This window comes from Dasypus novemcinctus, chromosome 27, assembly GCF_030445035.2.
Source record: "Dasypus novemcinctus isolate mDasNov1 chromosome 27, mDasNov1.1.hap2, whole genome shotgun sequence".
Taxonomy (NCBI): domain Eukaryota; kingdom Metazoa; phylum Chordata; class Mammalia; order Cingulata; family Dasypodidae; genus Dasypus; species Dasypus novemcinctus.
Window position 1 is genome coordinate 17,881,296 of NC_080699.1, and position 19,111 is coordinate 17,900,406.

General features: G+C 38.8%; 1 protein-coding gene across 5 annotated transcripts in view; it reads right to left on the reverse strand.

Moving 5' to 3' along the window:
* The window catches only part of ALG9 (ALG9 alpha-1,2-mannosyltransferase), a 151,902-nt gene that overhangs the window by 104,384 nt on the left and 28,407 nt on the right, over positions 1-19,111 (reverse strand). For all 5 annotated transcript variants that reach the window (XM_071212329.1, XM_071212328.1, XM_071212326.1 and 2 more), the window contains 3 exons: positions 16,771-16,841; positions 7,832-7,920; positions 4,369-4,504 (listed from right to left, as the gene is read on the reverse strand). In XM_071212329.1, the coding sequence (XP_071068430.1) occupies positions 4,369-4,504; positions 7,832-7,920; positions 16,771-16,841 (296 nt within the window). The remainder of the gene's footprint in view (positions 1-4,368; positions 4,505-7,831; positions 7,921-16,770; positions 16,842-19,111) is intronic.

A 19,111-nucleotide genomic window follows, 5' to 3' on the forward strand; every position in this document is an offset into this window, starting at 1 on the left:
GAGAAGAAAGACTCAAACAGGTTGGATTCACACGTACCTCATGCTGAACTGAGAATAAAATGTCTCTGCCAATTACAGGGAGGGAAGAAAGCAGGTATGTGAGAGGACATCTTCTCAAGAATGTGCTGATCTCTTCACAGGACCCATCAGAGTCCTGTGCATCCACAGATGCACAAGAAACATAAATAATGAGCTGCTAGAATGAACTCCATTTCACGTGTATCTATGTGTAATGGACATTTAGAATATGTTAATTGTGAGTAAATAAGCCCTAGTGCCATATAACCATCCTGCTGATTATAGGGTGAAATACTGATTTCTCCCTTCCATTAATGGGAGCTTCCTAGGATTTTGGTAATACAATAATATTACAAACTTTGACTTCAATTCTGATATACCCCCTGCTAATACAACTTGTTCTTCCTTTTATTTAATTTCCTCAAGCAAGTGGCATACATATGTTGTCTTCACTGTTTCTTCCTTAAGGTCTTGCACCAAGCGAATAAGACCATCCTAAGGTCAACAGCAACCGCCTCTTGGCCAGACCCATTATCTTTCACCATCTCCATCTCCCTTTGTTTCTGCACTTGGAACAAAAGATCTGCTCCTCTCTCTTCAGACTCCCATGGCTCCTGTTCTCTGCCCTCAGCTTCTTTTATTTCCTACCCCTTCACCATGGTCACATTTCCCAAAAACAAGCTTCCACACTTGTTTCTCTATATTCATTTCCTCAGTAGGTGCATCCACTCTTGTTGCACAATCACCTTCACATTCATGACTTCCAAATCCAAGACACTAGTCAGCATGCTCTCTGGTCACAAAGAATTTTCTCTCCATACCAACCTACTTACACAGAATCTACCCACACAACATTTACCAGCTCAAATCTCACCTCCTCCATAAAATCTTTTTAGAACCAATTTATACCATCTCTGAATTCATATAGCACGACATCTGTATCACTTACTTGGCAATGTCACATGCTGCCATAGGACATTTCTTCTAGGATTTGAACTTCTACATTCTAAGTTATGTCAATTTTGTATCAACATTTTGTGTTTTTATCTTTTGTCTTCCAAACTAGCTATGTTTCCATAACACCCTGTATTCCTCCTTAGGTAAGACATCAGACATTTAATTACTTATTCATGTCTTTCTTTCTTACTAAAACATAAACTTCATAACAGCAGGAACCATGATTGTCTTATTTATCACAATATCAGCAAAATCAAGCACAAATTAAGTATTCAATAAATGGCTGTAGATTGCTAGCTGAATAGCTGAATAACTATTAGGTGAATAACTGTTAGCCTGTCAGCTAAAGGCAGATCAATCAAAATGAGTCACCCAGAGGTTTGGAGGAATTCAACAAAGTTTAATTACATAGAATAGAGAGTGAAAGGAATGGAGGAACTGACAAAAAAAAAGGTTGGAGAAGTAAAAGGAGGGAGGATCATGTAAGGCCTTGTAAGCACAGCAGAGTCCAGATATTATAGAGCGGGGGTTGGCAAACTTTATGTAAAGGCCTGAAAAGATATTTTAGACTCTGAAGGCACATATAGTCTCTGTTGCATATTCTTTGTGTGTGTGTTTGTATTGGTTTTGAACAATGTTTTAAAATATAAAAACTATTAGTTCCCAGGCTGTACAAAAACAAACTGGCTGGATTTGGCTGGCAGGCTGAATTTTGCCAACCCCTATGACATACAGTAATAGGGAAACTATAATAGAACTTTTTTTTCTTAAGATTTATTTCTTATTTATCTACCCCTGCCCCCCAATTGTCTGCTCTCTGTGTCCGTTCGCTGTGTATTCTTCTGTGACCACTTCTATCCTTATCAGAGGCAGTGGGAATCTGTTTCTTTTTGTTGCGTCATCTTGTTGTGTCAGCTCTCTGCGTGTGCAGGGCCATTCTTGGGCAGGCTGCACTTTCTTTCACGCTGAGCAGCTCTCCTTACGGGACGCACTCCTTGCATGTGGGGTTCCTACACGGGTGACACCCCTGCGTGGCAGGGCACTCGTTGCGCATGGGCAAGCTCCCCACAGGTCAAGGAGGCCCGGGGTTTGAACCACGGAACTCCCATGTGGTAGGCAGACGCCCTATCCGTTAGGCCAAGTCCACTTTCCTATTATAGAACTTATACAGGAGAATGATACAATAATATATGTATTTCAGAAAGATAACTAGAGGTTGAGTGTGGACAGTAGATTTGCAGGAGTCGAGACTAGAGCAGGGAGATCACTAAAGACACTGTATTGTATAATCCAGGAGCAGAGAGGTAAGAAAAGTATTCACATTTTTTAAAATGTTCAGGAGGTATGATGGTTTTAGTTTTTTGTGGACCCCAGAAAGTTATGTTCTTAAATTGAACCTATTGTGAACGTTGATTAAATTAGATCGGTTAATGGCCATGTAATTAGACTGCTACAGTAGGCATGACCCAGGGTGGATCTTAATCCTCTTACTAAAGTCCTTTATAAACCAAGGAATAAAAGTCACAGACACAGAAAAAAAGCTACAGAAACAGAGAAGAACCCAGAAGTTGAGAGAAGGTGCCAGAGGCTGGAATCAGCAAGGCACAGAGGCACAGATAGAGGTCCCCAAGAGGCTGAAAGGGAAGGAGGCTGGGAGGAAAAGGGAGAGGCTAGAGGACACCGCTATGTGCCTGATCGCCCTCAGCTACAACCTGGTGAAACAGCATCTCTGATGACACCTTGATCTGAACATTTTCATAGCCTCAGAACTGTCAACTTTTAACCTAATAAATTCCCAGTATAAAAGCCAACACATTTCTGGCATATTAATGTACTAGCAGTATTTAGCAAACTGAAACAGGAGATATAATAAATTAATAGGATATAGGAAAGAGAAGCTAATTTTCATGCTCCTGGCTCATCATTGAGTAGATAGTAGTCCCATTTACTGGGATAGACACATAGGTAAAGGAATAGATTTGGAGGGAAATAACATGTTGAGTTTTATAAACATTTAGTTATAAAAAATATTTATAATAGGCAGCTAGGAATATGTGAGTGAAGCTCAAGGGATATTACTGGACTAGAGACAAATAAATGAAAGTCATTAAGACAGTTGAGAGATAGCAAAATGTATACATGAGGACCTAAAAGAATATGTCTTGAGGAATATAATAGTTTAAGGATGATGAGCAGAATAGAAGAAAAGATTGGAGGTGGGGAAACCAGTCTTCAGAAGGCAATTAAGAAAATTAAAAACACCTATTCTCTAACTTAGTAACTCCCCTTGTAAAAATTTAAGCTATATATTTCCACAAGTGTACAAATGTATACAAACAAAAAATGTTCACTGAAGCATTGTATATAACAGCCAAAAAGTGAACTCAACCTAAATGTCTATAAATAAGGCAATGGTTAATTAAATTACAGACAGTGTTTTCATGGCACACAGTGCAACTGAGGTAAAAAATGATATAAATCTATGTACATGAGAAGCTATTTGCTTCAAGAATGTAGATATGTATGTATATGTATATGTGTGTGCATTTATATACACAATAGTAATTTCTGGAAATATATATACAAAACTGCTAACAGTGACTATCTTCGCAGAATGTGCTACAGAAGCAGAGAATTAGAAATTCTTTTTATTTCATAAAGCCTGGTACTGTTTTTTTTAACAATAAAGACATAGTAATTCTATAACAACATCACACTAAAATTTTTTAAAAATTATTAATGGTACAGGCAAGGAGTAAAGGCAACACAAACGAGGAGGAGGAGGAGGGGCAGAGTGCAAAAGAGTGAGAGATATTACAGAATTTGGAAAAAAGATGCTAGAGGCAAAAAAGTAGGAGGGCTGAAAGGAGACTCAAAGTTCCAACCTGGGTAACTAGAAAAATGGTACATCACATGGTGGTGCAGTACAGAAAAAGCATCAGCTTTAGAGTCAGAAAAAACCTGGATTAAAAAGCAAGCATTAAAAAAAATGTACTCTTTTTTTAAATAAACCTTCATATTCTGTATAGTTTTCTTTTTTTTAAAGGAAGCATATCTTAAGGCAAGTTACTCAACCTCTCAAATTCTACTTTCTCATTTAGAAAGTTCTAATAATTGGATTTTTCTTACAGAATTGTTGCAAGGTTTAGGGATAAAATTTATAAAGGGTTTAGCAACACCTAACATATAGCAGATGCTTAATAATCACTATCGTACTAGAATCAATCATAATAATATGCACTAAGAGAAATAATCTTCCATTTCCCAGGTCCTTTGCAGGCTTAACTAATTCCTATTGCTTTAGGTCCTACCCAGAGAATATGCAGATAACCTAACATTAAGATTTACTATATGCCAGTGATGGGAAGGAGAGGAATTGTGTCAGTTTCTTACCCAAGAGCTGCACTGAACGGCCAGCCTAAGATAGCCCCAGCTGCTACTCCCAGCACAGCAACGGAAGTTTTGTCCATATACCATCCAGTCATAGCTATCAATGTAGTATACATACAGAAGCTACTGGGAAGGAATGCTGCAATAGTAAAGAAATGAAAAAAAGGAAAGGGAAAAATAGTTTCAGATTCATTAAGTATCAATTACTAAAAACTTACCTTACATTGAAAACATTAGTAACTAGGAACATATTTTGTTCAATGCTATATTAGAAGTGGGCATGGGAAGTGGACTTGGCCCAGTGGTTAGCGTGTCCGTCTACCACATGGGAGGTCCGCAGTTCAAACCCCGGGCCTCCTTGACCCATGTGGAGCTGGCCCACATGCAGTGCTGATGCATGCAATGAGTGCCCTGCCACGCAGGGGTGTCCCTGCGTAGAGGAGACCCACACACAAGGAGTGCACCCCGTAAGGAGAGCCGCCCAGCGCGAAAGAAAGTTCAGTCTGCCCAGGAATGGTGCTGCACACACAGAGAGCTGACGCAACAAGATGACACAACAGGGAAACGGACTTTGGCCCAGTGGTTAGGGCGTCCGTCTACCATATGGGAGGTCCGCGGTTCAAACCCCGGGCCTCCTTGACCCGTGTGGAGCTGGCCATGCGCAGCGCAGGGAGTGCCGTGCCATGCGAGGGTGCCCCCGCGTGGGGGAGCCCCACACACAAGGAGTGCGCCCGTGAGGAGAGCCACCCAGCGTGAAAAGAAAGAGCAGCCTGCCCAGGAATGGCGCCGCCCACACTTCCCGTGCCGCTGACGACAACAGAAGCGGACAAAGAAACAAGACGCAGCAAATAGACACCAAGAACAGACAACCGGGGGGGGGGGGGGGGTAAATTAAATAAATAAATAAATCTTTTAAAAAAAAAAAAAAGATGACACAACAAAAAGAAATACAGATTTCCTGTGCCGCTGACAACAACAGAAGTAGACAAAGAAGAACACACAGCAAATAGACACGGAGAACAGACAACTGCGGGAGGGGGAAGGGGATAGAAATAAATAAAAAATAAATCTTTAAAAAAAAAAAAAGGGCAGTGATATGGTGCTTCTTTTTAAAAAAATAAAGTTCACAATGTGGACCACTGTCAATGTGCTACAGTGGTGCTCCAGAACATATTTGCTGGGTAAAGTGGATGTGCCGCAATGATGGAAGAGGTTGTTGATGGGGGGGGGGAGCGGTAGATGGGGACCTCGTTATTTTTTTTAAAAAGATTTATTTATTTATTTATTTCTCTCCCCTCCCTCTCCACCCTGGTTGTCTGTTCTCTGTGTCTATTTGCTGCATCTTCTTTGTCCGCTTCTGCTGTTGTCAGTGGCATGGGAATCTGTGTTTCTTTTTGTTGCATCCTCTTGTGTCAGTTCCCCGTGTATGCGGCACCATTCCTGGGCAGGCTGCACTTTCTTTCATGCTGGGCAGCTCTCCTTATGGGGCTCACTCCTTGCACGTGGGGCTCCCCTACATGAGGTACACCCCTGCGTGGCAGGGCACTCCTTGAACCGTGGACCTCCCATGTGGTAGACGGACGCCCTAAACACTGGGCCAAGTCTGCCGCCCTAATATTTTTTTAATGTAACATTTAAAAGAAAATAAAGAAGAAGAAAAAAAATGAAGTTCAATGATTTCCTCATTGTCTCACTCCTGTTCTGTAGGTCCCCTATTATATAAATACTAACCATGCTATTCTTTTCCTGGACTATACCCCAAATCCGAAACTTATAAAGATTCCAGGTTCCAAGTTCCCCAAGAATACCTCCAGATTATAGTTTCAGGCAGTGAATATGCTTCAAAAGACTTAGAGCCATTGCTGACAGTCTATCTCTGGTGAATCTTATCTTTTAATGGTCTTCTCAGACTGTCCCCAAACTCACCTGTGCCCACAGGAATTTCAGGACGTTTTCTCAAGAACCAAAATGGTAACACAACAATCGTAACACAACTTTGCATCCTGCATTGACTGACATAGCCTGGCTTTTAGACGTCCTTCTGATTATTTCTATCTAGCATAGCATACCTGCTGTACACAGCAAAGACCTGAGTACTTCCAAGGTCTCTGGTAAAAATAAATTTGACCAACATGTGTAGCATAGACCACTTATACTTCCAACCACTGTACAAAACTGCTGTAACAAGACTGTTCACAAAAAATTCTGCCTTTCCTGCTCTATAAAGCCTCTTTACCTAGCATGACAGAAGGAAAATTAGTACCAGTTCTACGAAGAACCACAATGAATAGGTAGGATAATTTCAGAAATGCAACAAGGGGTTCAGAGGTTCTATATCAGAGGAAGTCTTCAACTTATCTGTGTCTTAATATCCTCAACTGAGATTATGAAACTATACTTTCAGGTATCTCCCACACATAAAAACCAATTTTAGGCATGGCAAAGTAAAAAAATTTTAAAAATGAACATGTTAGATACAACCTTCAAAGATAAATGCTAAATAAAATAATATTGATGTCATATAAACCTGATGACAATATAGAGCACAAACCTCAGAGGAATCTGAGGTTTCTCCCAGATGAAAATGGCAAAGTACATTCTCATTTTGGACAGTGGATCTCAGAATTATACACTGGAGTCCCTACAGAAGATTAATTTTGTTACATTCAACAAAGGAAGGATTCATATAGAATTAATACAGAATTGGGTGCTAGATACCATTTTGTGTGTGTATTAGATTCTGGTATCCATAAGCAGAAATTTAAAAATTAAATTGAGACAAATATGTCTAGTGACAACTTCTGGAAGTAACAATTTTTAGTAACAATTTTTACAATCTAGTTAACAATTTTTCTGGAGAATTTTGAGGAAAATACCTTTACTCAATTTTGGCAGCAAGCTCAGCTCAGAGAACACAAATGTTCAATGACAGCACAGTATGGAAGACTCCATTTTAATGTTTTTATTCTAAATATCTAGAAAATTATAAAAGAGCCCAACAGAAGATATGCACGTCCATAGAATACATCTCAAAAAATGGGTAGGAAAAAGAATCACCAAGAGAAAGGTTTTAGGCACAAAGAGCTTTCTTGAGCAAAGTAGAACTACTTTCCCTCCCCTAACAGCAAAGAAAGGCTGTGGGTGGTTGTGTTTTTTAGCCTTGTGGTGGTAAGAGATACACCCTGGTGAGAATATCAGCTCTACCACTTCTGAATCCTGTGACTTTCAATAAGTCATTTAACCTTTCGGGGCTTCAATATCCTTACCTGCAAAAATGAGAATATATTTATCTTACTTGTACCAAAGGATTGTTATAAGGGTTAATCAAGCTAATGAGGACTAATGCTTTGCAAATTCTTGACATTTTAAACAAATACAAATTTTATACAAATATAAATTTCACAGCTTCAGTGCAACCGTGAAGTATCTGTGGACTTGTTACACCCTCACCTGCCCTTTGACTTACCTGATGATGAGCAAAACATGCCAGTGCTGAGAACCAAGAAGGCTAGCATCATTCGACTCACATGCAGCCCAAACTTCTTGCACACAGCCCTAAGAAAAAGGCAAATCTTAAGGACGGATATTTCTAATCAAAGGAGAAAAGTATGCCTGAATCACAGACAACACTGCAGATCTAAAGTCAAACACAGAACTTTCTTGACAGGTTTCTTAGCAACTTTGGGTGGATAACTCAAACATCCATATTCTTTACACACGTATTTCTTACCTAACAGGAAATGTATACTTTATGTGCTATGATTATGTCTACTATCAACAGGAAAACAACTTGATATAGTGGAGATATAAGAGGCCTCGGATCCAGGTGGGCACAGGTTCCAATTTTGGCTCTTTCACTTACTAGGAGGAGGACCCTGGACTAGTTACATAATCTCTCTCTCAGATGTGTAAAATGAGGATAATAAATAATACTTACTTTGTGAGGTTTCTACAAGGAAAATGCATGGCAAAGTGCTTAGAATTACTGGCACATAGGTGTTCAACAAATAGTTATCGGGAAAAAATGAGAAATACCAAAATGTTAATAGTAGTTTTCTAAGTCAGTGTTTCTGAAATTCAAGCAATTATACAGCTCCTTTTAGTTCTTCCTTGTGGGCTTTTTTTTTTTAACCAAATCAATTTTGTTGATACATATTAATTAAGCATACACTTCACCCAAAGTGTACAATCAATGGTATCTGATATAATCACATAGTTGTGCCCTCATTACTTCATTCAGTCATTATTAGAGTATTTTCATTATTCTAATAATAATAAATAAAAAACAGGCAAACAAATAAGAAAATTCCTCACCTTTCAATCTCTGTTTCCCCTGCTATACACAGCTGCTATTTCTGGCTACTCTTGAACAATTATTCATTAAGCAGTTTTACTAAGATATATTTGCACACCATATGCTGTATCCAAAGTATATAATCAATGGCTTTTAGTCTAATCACAATGGTATACATTCACAACCTCAAAAATTTTAGAACAATTTCTTTGCTCCAAAAAGAAAGACTCCATACGCATTAGCATTCTTCCCCCAGTAGTATATAACCACTAATCTAATTTCATCTTTATAAGTTGATTTATATTTATAGTTGATATAAATGGAATCATACAATATATAGTATTCTACGTCTAATCTCCTTTACTTAGTATAATGGGTTTTTTTATCTGATATTTATTTTGTAATATTAACCTACATTTGTTCAACTTCAAAGAAAAATGGTCTTATATATGCAGTTTTACCCATATTCACATTTCACATAATATAGTTAGTTCATAATAGTGCAATCATATAGTATTTGTTGTTTTGTGTCTGGCTTGCTTCATTCAACAGTGTCCTCCAGTTTCATCCATGTTGTCATGTTTCACAACTTCATGTCTTCTTACTGCTGTATTAATATTCCATTGTGTGTCTACACCACAATTTGTTTATTCATTCATCACGTGATGGACATCTGGGTTGTTTCCAACTTTTGGCTCTGGTGAATAACACTGCTATGAACATCGGTGTACAGATGTCTATTCGTGTCCCTGTTCTCAGTTCTTCTGGTATATATCTAGGAATGGTATTGCTGAGTCTCTTGTGGGGTTTAACCCCACAAATTAAACATTATTAGACATTTCAGATATTTTTGTTGATTCATTTAGTCAGTATTTTTTCAGAGATATCCACTTGTTGCACTATTTTCTTGCTCATGTTCCTTATTGCACCTCAGAGCTTCCTTCTGAAATAGTTTTCCTTCTGCCTAGGTATATCCTTAGAAATTTCTTTAGGTGAGGATTTATTAATGGTAAATTCTATGTTTTTTGTTTGTTAGGTTGATTGATTGCTTTGTTTTTTGGTCTGAAAAGTCTTCATTAACCCCTGATCATAAAAGACGGTGTAGCAGTTTAATATTATTGATGAATTCCAAAAAGAAATATTGGATTATGCTAGTTAATTCAATCTGTACCTGGGCATGATTGAGTTATGATTAGGGCATTGAGTCCCCAACCCTTGGTGGGTGGGAACACACAGATAAAAGGCATGGCAAAGGACAGAGTTCAGGGCTTCTGATGTTGGGGTTTTGATGTTGGAGTTTGACACTGAAGAGTTAAGCTGGAGCCCCAGGAAGTAAATTCACAGAGGAGAGAGAAGCCAGCCCCAGGAAGAAAGGAACCTTGAACCCAGAGAAAAGCAAGCCCCAGGAACACAGGAACACAGGAAGCCTGAACCCTCACAGACACTGGCAGCCATCTTGCTCCAAATAGACTTTGGTGAGTGAAGTAACTTATGCTTTATGGCCTGGTATCTGTAAGCTCCTATCCCAAATAAATACCCCTTATAAAAACCAACCAATTTCTGGTATTTTGCATCAGCACCCCTTTAGCTGACTAATACACATGGTTTAGCTGAGTACACAATTTTAGGATGACAGTCATTTTCTTTCTGCACTTTAAAGATTTTTTTTGTCTTCTGGTTTTTGAGAAGTCTTCTGTCAATCTTCCCAAATCCTAACTTTGCCTTATAGGTATTCTATTAGTTGTGAGTTTACAGAAAAATCATACATAAAATATATAACACCCTATTATCAATCCCTTGCAATAGTGCGTTACATTTGTTACAATTGATAAAAGCACGAATAATTGTACTATTAATTATACATGGTTTAACTTAGGATTCCCTGTTTGTGTTGTGTAGTTCCATGGAATTCTCATAATTTTTATTCTACTGACATATATACGACTTAAAATTTCTCCTTTTAACCACATTCAAATATATAATTAAGAGCTGTTAATTACATTCACGTTGTTCTACTATCACCACCATACATAATTAAAACTTTTTCATCATCCCAAACAGTAACACTATACAGTTAAGCATTAATTCCCTATTTTCTCCACCCCTACCCCATGCCCTAGTAACTTATATTACAGATACTGCCCATGACTTTGTTTATTCTAATTATTTCATATCAGTGAGATCATACAGTATTTGTCCTTTTCGTGTGTGGCCTATTTCACTCAACTTGATGTCTTCAAGACTCATCCATGTTGTCTCATTTTTAAGAATTTCATTCCTTTATACAGTTAAATAATATTCATTGTGAGGATATATCACACTTTGCTTACTGGTTGAGGGACACTTGGATGACTTCCATCTTTTCGCAGTTGTGAATAATGCCACTATGAACATCAATATGCAGATACCTGTTTGAGTCCCTGTTTTCAATTCTTAGGGGTATATACCTTAAAGTGGGATTGCTGGTTCATATGATAATTCTATGCCTAACTTTCTGAGGAACTGCCAAACTGTTAGAAAGTGTCTGCACCTTTTTACATTCCCACCAGCAATGAATGAGTGTTCCTATTTCACCACATCCTCTCCAACACTTGTAAGTTTCCAATTTTCTTGAATAGTAGCCATTCTAATGGGTGTGAAATGGTATCTCATTGTGGTTTTGATTTGCATTTTCCAAATGGCTAATGATGTCTTTGGCCATCTGTATATCTCCTTTGGGGAAATGTCTACTCAAGTCTTTTGCCCATTTTTTAACTGGGGTGTCTGTCTTTTTGTTGTTGAGTTGTAGGATTTCTTTATATATTCTGGATATTAAACCCTTATCAGACTTCTGGGAAGATGGAGGATAAGAGGCAGAGGGACCACTTCTTTCCAAGAAAAAGTAGCTAGAGGACAGGCAGAGATGGAAGGGCTGCTGTGGGGCTGACATCAGGGGAAGGTGAGACGTTGCCAAGAGAGGGACAAAAGAAAGCGGTCTCAGCTGGCTGAAAAAATCCCATGAGAAGAACCACAAAAGCAGCAGAGGGTGCCCTTTCCTCCTTTTTGGAACAAATAGCAATCTGTGGACACAACGGCTATGGACTGAGGTGGCTGAAGAGGTCCTATTCCCCAGGGAAAGGGGAGAGGGAGGGACACAGCCTATGACAAATTCAGACTTTGGACCACAACTTGGTGTGCTGCACTGGAGGGGTCCCACACTTCCAGGCTGGGTGGGGCTGCGAAGTTGTTTGCCCTGAGAGTCAGCAGGGAGTTAAAAGATAACATGCCTTCTGGAACATCTTCCCCACTTCCCTGGGCTGGTTGCTGAAGAAACAGAGGGAGGGAGGGTGTGGCCAGTCAAGGGTTGAGAACACCTCTGAGAGAGTTTGTGAGGCTTGGCCAGGCCTGGGGACCCCTCCAACAACTACAAGCAAGAAAGCCCCATCCATCGGCCCTAAGGGATCGAAGCCCCCTCTCAATTAGAGGTAGAACTGACATCACCATCCCAGAATCCTCAGGATTGGGGAATGAACAATGTACTAGAGTGGACTTACTGGTATTCTACTATAGACTTATTGTGATTCTAGCAATGGAAGAAATTATATCATTGATGTGGAGGGAATGGCCACTGGAGATTTTGAGGGCAGGGAGAGGGAAAAACAGGTGTAATACAGGGGCATTTTCGGGACTTGGAAATTGTCCTCAACAACACTGCATTGACAGATACAGGTCATTATATATCTTGCCAGAACCTACAGAATTGGGTGGGAGTGTAAACTACAATGTAAACTGTAATTCATGCTTAGCTGCAGTGCTCCAAAATGAGTTCATCAGTTGCAATGAATGTACCACACTAATGAGGGATGCTGTTAATGTGGGAAAGGGTGGGAGATGTGGGCAGTGGGGCATGTGGGAATCCCCTATTTTTTTTTTATGTATTAATAACATAAATGCACTCGAAGTATCTTAAAAAAAATAAAAATTAAAAAAAAAAAAAAGAAACCATTGCCTAACAAAAGGTCCTGAAGATGCTTTCCTATGTTTTATTCTAGGAGCTTTATAGCTCTGTTATATTTAGATCTTTAATCCATTTTGAGTTGATTTTTGTATACGGTGTGAAATAGGAGTCCACCTTCATTCTTCTGTATATGGCTATTCAGTTAACCCAGCACTGTTTGTTGAAGAAACTCTTCTTTCCCCATTGAGGGAACTTGGCACCCTTGTCAAAAAGAGTGAAGGTTTATTTCTGAACTCTCAATTCAACTGCATTGGTCTATGTGATGGCTTGAAATCTGTGAATCTCAGAAAAGATTATGTCCTCAAACTAATCCATTCCTGTATGTACGGGGCCCTCTCATTGCATTAGTTTCAACTAAGGACCCTTTGATTAGATCACTTTCAATTAGATCACTTTAGGGCTTTTGATTGGATATCAGTGAGGTGTGACCCAGGTTGGGTCTCTGCCCTCTTGTTGGGTCTTATATATATAAACACAGAGAGAGAAAGAAGAGACACAGAGAAAGGGAGCCCTGCCATTTTGATCCTGCCATGTGAGAGAGAGAACTCCAGGTTCGTCTACAACTGCAGAAACATAGAAAAGCCCCAAGAGGTTCAAGGTAACCGGACCCAGAGAGAAATGCCTGATCACTCACAGCTGAACTCAAGGAGAAAGTAGAACGAGACCAGAAAACCCACCATCTTTCCTCGCCATGTAGCAGGACTCCAGTATTTGCTAGCAGCCAACCTTTGGTGAGAAAGCATCTCTGAAGATGCCTTGTTTTGTACATTTTCACAGCCTTGGAACTGTACGCTTCTACCCCAATTCCCTTCATAAAAGCCAAGCCATTTCTGGTATTTTGCATCAACACTTTTTGGCAAACTAAGTCTGTTTTTGTGGCAGTATCACGCTCTTTTGGATTACTATAGCTTTGTAATAAGTTTTACCATCAGTAGGTACTAATCCTCTCACTTCATTCTTTTTCAAGATGGTTTTGGCTATTTGGATTCCTTGCCCTTCCATCTGAATTTGATGATAGGCTTCTCCATTCTGCAAAGAAGGCTGTTGGAAATTTGATTACGATTGCATTGAATCTGTAAATCACTTTGGATAAAATTGACATCTTAACAACACTTAGTTTTCCAGTCCATGAACACAACATGCCCTTTCATTTATTTAGGTCTTCTCTAACTTCTTTCAGTAATGTTTTATAGCTTTCCAGGTAGAAGTCCTTTATATCCTTGGTTAAATTTATTCCTAGCTCAATTTTTTAGATGCTATTGAACATGGAATTTTTTCTTGACTTCCTCTTCGTGTCATTCATTTACTAGTGTATAGAGACACCAATGACTTTTCAGTGTTGATCATGTACCCAAACACTTTGCTGAATTCACTTAATAGCTCTAGTAGCTCTGTTGTGGATTTTTCAGGATTCTCTATATACAGGATCATGTCATCTGCAAATAGGAAAAATTTTGCTTCTTCCTTTTCCAATTTGGATGCCTCTTATTTCTTTTTCTTGCCTAACCACTCTAGCTAGAACTTCCAATACAATGTTAAATTACAGTGATATTATTTATGATTTCCAAAAAGAGATATTGATTATGTTTGTAAACTGGACTGTTCTTCTGGGAATGATAGTCCTTTGATTATATTAGATTCAGCTGAGATGTCTGATTAAATTATGTTAATATGAGGGTTGTGATTCAACCTTGTCATTCAGAGTGCAACTTAGCAGTAAGTCCCAGGCCCCCTTGGTGGACTGATTAAACAAACTCTCATAGGAAATAGATATACAGAGAAGAAGAACACAGAGGAAGACAGACAGCTCATTAGATACAGCAGAGGCCCCAGAAAGGGAGATGGGCCTGATAAGTCTACAGCTGATCTTGTGAAGAAACCTGAGCAGCTGAGCCCAGAAAGAAATGAACCCCGGGGAGACAAGCCTTATGTCAACCTATAGCTGAGATCAGAAGAAGCTGGACCACAGAGCCTTAAGAGGAAGAAGGCACGCTGAACCATTGCGCACATCACCTGCTATCTTGCTTCAACACATGGCCAATGACTTTGGGTGAGAAAGTACCTTTTATGGTACCATGAGTTGGACTCTTTAAGACCTTGTGACTGTAAGTTTCTGAGTAATTTCTTCAAATCACTCTTCCAATAATGCATTCTGAGTAATTTATTCAAACCACTCTTCCAATTAAGTAGTTTGTTAGCAGTGTCTAATCTGCTGCTTCAACTTCCCATTGGTTTAGGTTTTTGTTTTGTTTTTTCAGGAGGCACCAGGGATTGAACCCAGGACCTTGTCCATGGGAAGCACTGAATCACTGAGCTATTCCTGCTACCCTCACTGGGTTTTAAAAATATCAATTATTATATTTTCCTCTAGAAGTTCTATCTGGTCTTTTTCAAATTGGCTGGTCATTTTTGTAGTCTCTTGTTTCTTGTTCATATTTTCAATTCCCTCCTTTATTTCTCTACTGGTACTAAATATGCTTATTTTATATTCTTATTTTAATAATTCCCAATAAATGGTGTTTTCCTGGTCAGCTTTCTTTGATTGTTATTTCTGCTGGCTCTCATTCATGGCAATTTTTCCCTTCTATGCTATGGGATTTTTATTATAATCTCTTGTTTACTAGAACTTTATGTGTGGTAATTCTTTGACACCTGGATCAAGAGTCTACTTCTCTAAAGAAATTTAACTCTTGCTTTTCCAAAATGCCTGGAGGCACTACCAACATAAACAAGTTCAAATAAATTCTCTAGGGAGCAGATGTTGCTCAAGTGGTTGAGCACTTGCTTCCTACATGGTAGGTCCTAGGTTCGGTTTCCGGTGCCTCCTAGAAACAAGAACAGACAACAAGCAAACAAACAGGGAAGCCAACTCAGGGGAGTCAATGTGGCTCAGTGGTTAAGTGCTGGCTTCCCAAAGACGAGGTCCAGGGTTCAATCCTCGGTCCCAGTAAAATAAAAATAAAGGAAAATAAAAATTATAAGGAATAAGAAAATAAATTCTCAACTTGAGAATTTGGGGACTATGTGGGTGATCTGAATTCATGTCCAAACTCATATGAAGGCCAATTTATGGTTACAATTTGCATAGGTGGCACTGGCATTTTTTTCCTTCTCCCCTCCACCCAGAGTCAAGGCTAAAGATTTTTCTTGAAATTTTTAGCTGTTTTTCAGTGGAAATATTTTTAATAATGATCATAAGACCATACACATTTTAAAACATTATTAAAATATTTGTTAGCTATCATGTAACAAAGTTGGCTAATTTTATTATCACAACACTTAAAAACTTAATACTTTCACTAATATTCAAACAACCAACAGCTACTTTCTGAAAGATAATGTACTGGGTGCAAATAGGAGCAGAGAATCCCACAATGGAAACAGTCTCCTACCAGCTACACTCTAGGAAAAGAGGTAAATCATGATCCTATATCTCAGCGCTAAAAATAAGGTTCTAGTAAATCCTCCCAAGTAAAGAATCAGTTAGGTACGTATGGACAGATTTAAAATTAATAAAATGTATGGGGAAACGGACTTGGCTTGGCCCAGTGGTTAGGGCGTCCATCTACCACATGGGAGGTCTGTGGTTCAAACCCCGGGCCTCCTTGACCCATGTGGAGCTGGCCCATGCGTAGTGCTGATGCGCACAAGGAGTGCAGTGCCACACAGGGGTGTCCCCCGTATAGGGGAGCCCCACACGCAAGGAGTGCACCCCGTAAGGAGAGCCACCCAGCGCAAAGGAAACTGCAGCCTGCCCAGGAATGGCGCCGCCCACACTTCCCGTGCCGCTGACGACAACAGAAGCGGACAAAGAAACAAGACGCAGCAAATAGACACAGAGAACAGACAACCAGGGGGGAGGGATTAAATAAATAAATCTTTTTTAAAAATAAATAAATAAATAATAAAATGTATGTATAAGCCTCAGGAAAGAAAATGATAATTAGAAGTTTTCCTCTCCATCTGTTTCAAACAAGAAGTAACACTTCAGCTATAATATTAGGAGCTACAAAGTGTTTTCTATTTGTAAATAATGTCCCAATTATCAAAGAGATAATCTAATTTATATTGGACTTCCTAATAGCACTGTTAGAAGCAAAACTTATATACTCACTTGTAAAAGTAAAGTTCGCAAATACAGCTCACAAAAGCCAGGAGACACCGCAAAAAGTAGAAGACAAGAATCTGAAAGAAACCAGAGTGAAAATCAAAAATCAGAAACAAGTTACAAAAATTCCTAAAATGAAACCACTTTGGTTAGTTCTTAATGACATTATTAACTGGTAAAATCATTTTGAAAAACAGTATGTATCAAGAACTACAAAGGGAAGCAGATTTGGCCCAACGGATAGGGCATCCGCCTACCACATAGGAGGTCCAAGGTTCAAACCCAGGGCTTCCTGACCTGTGTGATGAGCTGGCCTACGCGCAGTGCTGATGCATGCAAGTAGTGCCATGCCACGCAGGGGTGTCCCCTGTGTAGGGGAGCCCCACGTGCAAGGAGTGTGCCCCATAAGGAGAGCCGCCCAGCGCAAAAAAAAGTGGGGAGGAAAGCTCTGTTCATGAAAATGTCAATTGAAGCACTGATTTTAATAGAAAATGTTTCAAAAACTACAAAATGCCCAATTATAAGGAAATGGTTAAATAAATTATGCTACCTCTATTTCACAGAATATTATATAGATGTTAAATTATGGTTATGAAGACAGTGGAAAAATCCTTACAATATGATGCTCATTCATTCAATAAGCATTTCTTAAACAACAAAAAAGGTGACAGGTATTGATTATTACAAAGGATTACATGAAAATGCATACTACCTTATTATTTATATATCAGAGTTATAGCTATGGAAACTATATGCATATGAAAGACTGGAAATAAATATAATACAACGGTAAAAGTAGCTATATGAGGTTGGTGCAATTTAGATAAATATTTTTCCTTTCAAACTTTTGTAGTATGGTTGGATTAATTTTATAATTAAAGAACATTAATTTTTAAGAATAACATAGGGTTACATAAAGTAGCTTTTACATTATAGTATACTGGTACACTTAAGAACATTGAATTTCTCAACTAAGCACTACTTAAATACAACTATAATTAATATATATGCCATATAACTTGGAAATACTTTCCATTTTAATCATTGTAACCAAAAAATCCCAAAAAGAGTTCAATAAAATGACCCAGTACACACCCAGATTTATTCACTAAAAATGTGCTGGCAGAAATAGAAAAGGATCACAAGAGGATATTATGGGAAACTGTATGCCAACACATTAGACAACCTCAATGAAATGGACAAATTCCTAGAAATGCATAAACAAACTACACTGACACTACAAGAAATATAAGACCTTAAAAAACCAATCACATTTAAAGTGACTGAATCAGTCATCAAAAATCTCCCAATAGGGAAGCAGACGTGGCTCAAGCGACTGGGCTCCTGTCTATCACATGGGAGGTCCAGGGTTCAATTCCCGGGGGCCTCCTGGTGAAGGCAAGCTGGCCCACACAGAGAGCTGGCCTGAGTAGAGAGCTGGCCCACACAGAGTGCTGGCCCAAGCAATGAGCTGGTGCAACAAGATGACACAACAAAAAGAAACACAGAGAGGAGACAATAAGAGATGCAGCAGACCAGGTGCTGAGGTGGTACAAAAGACTGAGCACTTCTCTCCTACTCCAGAAGTCCCAGGATCGGTTCCTGGTGCCACCTAAAGTGAAGATAAGCAAACATAGAAGAACACACAGCAAATGAACACAGAGATCAGACTATGGAAGGTGGTGGGGAGAGATAAATAAATAAATGGATGAATGAATGGATGAATGACTAAATCCTAAAAATAAAATCTCCCAACAAAGAAATGCCCAGGACCAGATGGTTCACAGGTGGATTATACCAAACATTTTGAGAAGAATTATCACCAGTTCTTTTTAAACTCTTCCAAAAAATTGAAGAGAGAAAATTACCCAAGACATATTATGAAGCCAACATCACCCTAATAACAAAACCAGATAAAGATACTACAAGAAAAGATACAGACCAATCTTTCTAAGGAACACAGATGCAAAAATTCTCAACAAAATGCCTGCGAATAGAATCCAACAGCATATCAAAAGACTGATAAATCATGACCAAATGGGTTTTATTCCTGGTATGCAAAGGTGATTCAACATAAGAAAATCAATTAGTATAATACACCATATTAACAAATTGAAGGGGAAAAAAAACACAATCATCTCGATTGATGCGGAAAAGGCATTCAACAAAATCCACCATCCTTTCTTGATATAAACACTTTGACAGATAGAAATAGAAGGAAAATTCCTCAGTATGATAAAGGCATATATGAAAAACCCACAGCAACCATCACACTCAATGGGAAAAGGTTAAAAGCTTTCCCTCTAAGATTGGGAATAAAACAAGGATACCGGGAAACGGACTTTGG